This window comes from Mesoplodon bidens (genome assembly GCF_964165515.1).
Source record: "Mesoplodon bidens genome assembly, chromosome: 16".
NCBI lineage: Eukaryota > Metazoa > Chordata > Mammalia > Artiodactyla > Ziphiidae > Mesoplodon > Mesoplodon bidens.
The window spans coordinates 77,167,398-77,174,387 of record NC_138173.1 but is presented as its reverse complement, the minus strand read 5'-3'; the positions used below and the strand labels follow the sequence as shown (position 1 = coordinate 77,174,387).

The 6,990-nt window shown below is 63.0% G+C and overlaps 1 protein-coding gene across 2 annotated transcripts; it reads right to left on the bottom strand.

Moving 5' to 3' along the window:
* Positions 1-1,274: 1,274 nt before the first annotated feature.
* Positions 1,275-6,271, bottom strand: GSDMD (gasdermin D). 2 transcript variants are annotated; one of them, XM_081258099.1, is made up of 11 exons: positions 5,978-6,271; positions 4,681-4,940; positions 4,302-4,494; positions 3,474-3,642; positions 3,222-3,324; positions 2,910-2,963; positions 2,553-2,624; positions 2,253-2,428; positions 1,962-2,103; positions 1,792-1,865; positions 1,275-1,661 (listed from the first exon to the last, which is right to left on the bottom strand). In XM_081258099.1, the coding sequence occupies exons 2-11, from the start codon at positions 4,895-4,897 to the stop codon at positions 1,422-1,424; spliced, it is 1,440 nt and encodes a 479-aa protein (XP_081114225.1). In that variant the 5' UTR covers positions 4,898-4,940; positions 5,978-6,271; the 3' UTR covers positions 1,275-1,421. The 2 variants fall into 2 exon arrangements, with proteins under 2 accessions (XP_081114225.1, XP_081114226.1); XM_081258100.1 differs by lacking the exon at positions 5,978-6,271 and adding an exon at positions 5,725-5,853.
* Between the last annotated feature and the right edge of the window lie 719 nt (positions 6,272-6,990).

The following is a 6,990-nucleotide window of genomic DNA, read 5'->3' as shown; positions in this document are numbered from 1 at the left end:
CTGCATTGGGAGCACAGAGTCTTATGCACTGCTAGAAGGGAGGTCCCTTCTAGCAGTTTCTGTACCAGGATCTGGAATGTTTGGGGAACCCTCTGGTTTTTTTTTTTTTTAATTATAAATTTATTTTTGGCTGCATTGGGTCTTTGTTGTGGTGCGGGGGCTTCTCATTGTGGTGGCTTCTCTTTGTTGTGGAGCACGGGCTCTAGGCACGCGGACTTCAGTAGTTGTGGCACGCGGGCTCAGTAGTTGTGGCTTGCGGGCTGTAGAGCGCAGGCTCAGTAGTTGTGGCACACGGGCTTTGTTGCTCCGTGGCACGTGGGATCTTCCCAGCCCAGGGCTTGAACCCGCGTCGCCTGCATTTGCAGGCGGATTCTTAACCACTGTGCCACCAGGGAAGTCCCAAACCCTCTGTTTTAATATTAATTTTACTGTTGGCCTGGATCCTGAGTTTTCTCGGGGGTTAATGTCCCAACCACAGCAGGGCCGACCATCCCTTCTCTTTAGCCAGTCCTGAGGCTGCAAGGCAGTGGTGAGCCTGACAGGAGGGGAGCGCGGCTTCCCCCGCCTTCCACCAAGCGGAGGATGGCAGACTGGCTCCCATGGGGAGAGGCAAATTTCTCCTGGCTGTTCAAGCTCCAAGATGAGAATAACTCCTTAGCTGAATCAGTTACTATCTCTCCTTGCACGTGGGGCACCCCCGCCCCCCCGCCCCCCGCCGAGAGGCTCAGGCTCCCTGGTCCAGGGTGGTTCTGAGCCCTGCCGAAGGCCCAGGGACTGCGACTCAGGGGCCCAGAGGCCTCCTCTTGAGAGACTCTTACCTTTGAGCGAATTAATTTGGATGAGACACACCCCAAAGGCCAGTTTCTCTGGTTTGGGTCACTTCCCTGGGGCCCCACTGCAGCCCCAGGAGTGCAGATCTGTCTGCTTGTCAGTACACCTCTTCCCTGTCCTCTCTGCAGCCCCGGAGGGCAAGGACGGCCCCCCGCGACCTGCATCAGTACGTTCTCAAGTTCCCTGAGGCAGACAGAGAACCATCCTGAGGGCTGGAATCGCCCTGTCCCATTCCTTCCAGGCCAGCCTGCTGGGGGAGGGGGCCAGGAGCCTGGCCACGTGGCTGCTTACTACAGAGTGATCGGGTGCAGCACAGGGAATGCCCCCTAAGCCCCACGGGAGAGATGCCTGCTCTCAGCCCCCAGGTCCCTCCCCATGTGGAGGCACCATCCCCATCGCTGTCCCGACCCCTGACATAGGGCCCCTCAAAAGCTCAGTGAGCATTTTCCCTTTGTTCATCACGTTTATTGGCTTTCCTCAACTCCCAGGCCTTGTGGGGAGCTGCCCACATGGCTGGGTGTGGCTCCTGGCAGCTGGGTGGGCACGAACTCTGCCCCGACTAGAGAGCTGCCCTGCGGGCGGGCTGCAGGCTAGCAGAGCCGGCTCAGCCTGAATAGCAGTGCCAGGCAGGCGTAAAGCGCATACGCACAGCCCTGGGCCTCCGGTTTCCAGCACACCTGGGGGGCGCCCACCTGTGGCTCAAGGCCGCACTCCTCCAGCAGGACCCAGGTGGGTGCCTCTGAGCCCCAGCTGCTCCCCAGGAGCTCGGGCGGCAGGGACACGGCCCTGGGCTCCTGCCATGGGGTGCCCTGCTCCAGAAGGCTCTCCACCTGGCAGAACAGGGCGGGAGGTTGTCAGAGGGGCCCCCATGCTTCTGGCACCACCCACACCGCCCCAGCCCAGATGCACTGGGTCCGCACCTCCGGCACAGCCCCTCCCCTACAAGCTGGGCCCTCTCACCAGTTTGAACGCCCCCGACAGGGCCCCCATCTCCAGCACCTCAGCCAGCAGCACGTGCTGGGTTGCACTCAGCACTGGGGAGAGAACTTGGGTGAGAGGGGGTTCCGGAAGGCCAGCTAGGGAAGCCCACATTCCTGCTCCCTACCTGTCCCACCCCCAGAGCCCCTCACCAGCTAGAGCTTGCAGCAGGTAGAAGACGGGCCCGGCAAGTTCTTCTTCCAGCCTTCTGGAGGAGAACACCAGGCACTCGAGGACAGCACCCACCGGACCATCCCGAGACTCCAAAAGCCCGCCACGCAGACCGTGCTCCAGCTGGGGGTAAGGGCGTGGGGCGGGCTGGTGAGCGTGGGGGCGGGGCGCAGGCACTAGCCCCGCCCACCCCACCCTGCCCCAGCTCGCCCTGCCCAGCTCACCCCCCCACCCTGCCCACCACCCCCGCACGCCCCACCCAGCCCGCTCACCAACTCATCCAGGGCTTGCAGGGCGGCCTCGTCCCGCAGCACCTGCCCGAGGGCCCCCAGCAGCTGCCCGCAAGACTCCTTGGACAAGCCCTCCAGGCCCACGGCCCAGGCCCGCACTTCTGCCTGCAGGCCCTGGAAGTCTTCGGTGGTCGCCAACCGGTCCTCCATGGGCCCGTCTGTGGGGACAGGGCTGCCATTGCCCAGGTGCCCACATGGCCCCGGGGAGCCCTAGTTATGGAGGGCAGACCCCAGGGGGGCAGAAGGGGAGCCCACCAGGGGGGTGGCCAAGAAGGTACTGACCCGACAGGAACTTGAAGTGGACAGAGAGGAACCCTACGGAGGCGGGGCAGGAGGACCGCTGCAGCTGGCCACCTGCAATGTAGGAGGGCCTGTAGCCTGGACGAGGCAGGGCTGGCCAGTGCAGGGGTGGGTCCCCGAGCCAGAGAGGGCTGAGGCCTCCCCTCGGCCCTCACAGCCTGTCACCACCACCCCCGTACTGGCAGCCCGGGACAGGGAGCAAGGTTGAACCAGGCTGGTGTCAGCCTGTCACCGTGTCACCCGTGTGTGTGCATGCATGCGTGCGTCGCCCGGCTGTGCTGTGCTGGGCAGGAGAATGCCTCATCCGCTCATCCCATTGCCCAGGTCCACAGGCCTCACCTTCCTGCTGTGGCCTGAAGGTCGTCTGCTTCTTGTCCGGGAAGAAGAGAATGTCTGGCAGCCAAGCAGGAGCAGAGATGGGGAAAGCAGGTTGGCGGAGCACCTGGCATCTCCCTCCCCAGCTGGGGCCCCCTGTGCAGTACCCCCGTTGTGCCCCAACCTCCCAAATGCCAGAGCAAGGGACCCTCGGCCACCCCGACCCATGAAGTTACGCAACCAGATGCCCCCAGTGACCCCTGGTGGCTCTTCCAGGCCTCTTTGCCTCTCTGCCATGGAGTCTGGGCCCCAGAAGTCACCATGATCCTGGCTCACCCCAGTCAGAGCCAATAACCAGCTGGGCCACCCGAAATGCGAGGACGCTGCCCGAGGGGATGGTGACCGTCTTCTTCTGGCTCAGGTGGCCCTCGCCTCTGCCCTGGGGGACGGAAATGGACTCAGGACTGGGCTCTGGGTTAGGGGGCCGGATGTAACAGGGTGCTGCTGGCAGGGGCCTACCCCGCTGCCTGGGGGCACCACCCTCCTGCCTCCCCAGCCCGAGCCCACTGCAGGACCTGTGCCGCGCACCTGCAAGCACATGGCTCCCGGAAGTGCGAACTGGCCTGAGCCCTCCTGCTTTTGGGTCCGGGTGACTTCCACCTCCTTCTGTGTCTGCAGCACCTCGGTCACAACGAACACGTCATCCCCACGGGTCCGCAGCTGCTGCAGGACTTTGTGCTCGGGCTGCCGCAGGCGCCTGTGGCGAGCGGACCAATGGGAAGCTCGCAGGGGGGCACCTGCCCTCCCCTACCCCTGCCACGGGACGGGCTTCCCTTCCCTGGACCTCAGCCTTTGTGGCCATGGGGGGCGGGGGCAGTGACACGGCCGAGGAGACCAAGAGCTCTGGGGATGCCCAGGCACGGGATACCCATCTTTCCCTCCCTGGTGCTCCCGACAATGTTTGTGAGTGGGTGGGGTGCAGGAAGACAAGGTCCAGTGGGGATGGGCGGACACCTGAAGACCTCTGGAGCAGCCCACCCTGTTGGCCGGTTGCTCACCTGGCTGCTCTCTCCCTCCACTCCCTGCCGCTCCCCGGGTTCAAATCTCATGTCTCCACTCTGAGCTAATGGTCCTCCTCCCCAGGGTCCCTGGGTCTGCTCCACCCCAGCAGCCCAGCCCCCTCGCAGTGGGACTTGGTCTGACCCCTGACCCTAGGGCCCTGCCTGGCCGCCCTGGCCCGCAGGAGGCAGGCCCCCAGGACCTCTGCAGCCTCCTTCCCTGCCCACTGGTCCCAGCACGCCCCTGCCTCTGGGACTTCCCTCAGCCTGGCAGAGACCCCCTGTGACTCCTGCTGCCCCGAGGTCCTGACCCAGGGGCTTCCCAGTTTCAGCAGGGCCCCGCCACCCCAGGGCTCACCTCTCTCGATGCATGGCTTCCCAGGTGTTGGGGGCCACTCGCAGCATGCACACGTTCATCGAAGCGCTGGAGCTGCCAGACACCGCAGCCCCGCCCGACAGCTTCCCCTGTCCTGGGGCCGCCAGCTCCACGCTGCCCTGCAGCTGCCCGTCCGTAGCGTCGTGGAAATGGAAGGTGCTGCCACGCTCCACAGCTGGAGCAAGACCAGAGCTGAGGCCCATCCCACCATCTGCCGCCTGTCCGCCCGGGCGGAGGGGCCTCTGCAAAGTGCCTGCCCTCTGGAAGCAGAGAGCCCAGAGGCCCAGAGCAGGAGGCAGCGGGCCTGCCCACTCCTCCCCCAACCCGTCCCATGGCTCTGACTCAGTGCCAAGTGGGGTACCTGGCTCCGGGGCGTCGGGCTCCAGGATGTCCCTGATGGACAGGTTGACACGTGTGTAGCGGTGTCTCCAGAACCGTGAACTCGAGGACTTCCTGCCTAAAAGGCAGTAGAGCTGGAAGCTGGTGGAGCTCTGCAGGCTGTCCACAGGGGTGAGCTCCCCACTGTGGTCCAGCTCCCGGACCACACTCTTGACCATCTTCGCAAAGGCCGATGCCATGCTCCTGAGGAGGGCAGCTGGGTCAGGCCTTGCACCCGCAGGGCTGGAAGAGGGCGGGCGGAAGAGGGGGAAGGTAGGTACTTGGACGTCTCCAGTGATGGGGAGCTCTTTCCCTCCAAAGCAGTCCTGCTTGGCTAGTCCTGGGACGCTCTGACCGGCAGAAAGCGCTTGCTGCTGACTATCACCCAACACAAAAATGAGCAGAAGTCCACCCGGTCATCCACTAATCCGTCTTTCCAAGGGGCCATGAGCACCTCCAGGGTGGGACGCCATTCACAGCCCTCAGTGGGACTCGGGCCACGCGATCAGAGCGCCCACGTGAAGCCCAGGAAAGCCCTGGGACTCAGTGCTTGGGGCGGGGGGGCAGCCCCGGCCACCCACCAAGCCCTCTTGTCACTTTGTCACTTCAACAAGGCTTAGGGCTGCTCACGAAAAGCAGCCACTGAGAAAGGGCAGGGCAAGGCTGGGGCCTTAGAGTGACCCCAAGCCACTGCTCTGTCTGCTGTAGCAGCTGCCCCCCTGGCTGAGGTGTTCAGAGGGCAGGGGAGGAAACAGAAGCCATCACTTCCTGGGCCGTTGGTGCAAAGGCCCACAGCAAGGCCCAGCCAAAGTGTCCCCAGCTCCTAGACATGTCCTCCAGGGCTTTCTCTGTGCCCAAAGCTCCGTGAGCCACTAGTCTGTCTTCAGGGGTCAGAAGCCAATGTGGGCCCGACTCAGGGCCCAGGACATCTGGGCTCCAGGCACGGGGGCCGGCCCTTAGGAAGCCTCTGAGCTTCAGGGCTGGTCTGAAGTCTGAGAGTGGGCCAAGGAGCACCTAGAGGGCCTACCTGGAGTTAAGCCCAAACTAGCCGGGCTGGGAAGGGCACCCCCTTCCCAGAGGCCTGGGCTTCCCCAAGCCGGTCTGGGATTGCGAGTCCTTGGGGGGCTTGGGGAAGCCGCAGAAGGGTGCCTGGACCAGGTCTCCACCCAGAGGAGCTGGCCTCCCCCCACCCAGCACTAGGGAGAGCCCCACCCTGGAGCCAGGGCAGGCAGTGGGGTGCGGCGCGCAGGGGTGGGGAGCAGGGTGTGGGAGCAGCTCACCGTGACTGTGACTGTTAACGTGCCTGTGCCCACAAAGCTGAAGCCAGGCCGCTCTGCTGGCTGGGATCGGAGGGCTTTGCCCCGGAGCTGCCGAGCGAGCACACAGCCCAAAGTTTCCCAGATCCAAAAGTGAAACCTCGGCCGGCCTGGAGCAGCGACAGCCCGGAAACACCCCCTATGAGCCGGCCCCGCAGCTCAGCGGGGGTGGGGGAGGGTCAGGGTGTGCCAGCTCGTGCCCCACCCGCTGCTGCCTCCAGCTGCTGGGCACCAACTGCTGGGCACTTCCTCAGTCCTTCTCTCTGGAAACTCTGGGCCACAGCAGAGGGTCTGAAGAGACATTACCTCAAAGAGAATGTACTGCTACAAACGGCCAACAAGCGCACAAAAAGATGCTCACACCACTGGCTGTCAGGGAACTGCAAATGAAACCACAGTAAGATGTTGCTTCACGCCCCACAGATAACTGTATAAAAGAGAAGTAACAAGCGTTGGGGAAGATGGGGGGAAATTGGAGCCTCACACACTACTGGGAATGTAAATGGATGCAGCCGCGGCCGTGCAAAACAGTCTGGCAGTTCCTCAAAAAGTTAAACAGAGTCCGCCTGCCGATGCAGGGGACGCAGGTTCGTGTCCCGGTCCGGGAAGATCCCACATGCCGCAGAGCAACTGGGCCCGTGAGCCATGACCGCTGAGCCTGCGCGTCCGGAGCCTGTGCTCCGCAACGGGAGAGGCCACAACAGTGAGTGAGAGGCCCGCGTACCGCAAAAAAAAAAAAAAAAAAAAAAAAAAAAGTTAAACAGAGAATTACCATTAGATCTCATTCATTCCACTGCTAGGTGTGTATTCAAGAGAAGCGAAAACATATGTTCACGCAAGAACCTGCACATGGACGTTCCCACATTACTGTTAGCAGCCAAAATGCAGAAGCACCGCATTCCACAGACAGAATGTGGTCAGTGCGTACGACGGAAGACACACGATGGTGTGGTGCTCAGTCATACAAAGGAATGGAG

Excerpts from the sequence above, each read along its gene's own strand:
- GSDMD (XM_081258099.1), bottom strand. The coding sequence starts at position 4,897 with ATGGCATCGGCCTTTGCGAAGATGGTCAAGAGTGTGGTCCGGGAGCTG. Across the intron at positions 2,104-2,252 it reads TGCAAGCCCTGGATGAGTTG|CTGGAGCACGGTCTGCGTGG; the intron begins GTGAGCGGGCTG and ends CCTTACCCCCAG. Across the intron at positions 1,866-1,961 it reads CCTGCTGCAAGCTCTAGCTG|TGCTGAGTGCAACCCAGCAC; the intron begins GTGAGGGGCTCT and ends TTCTCTCCCCAG.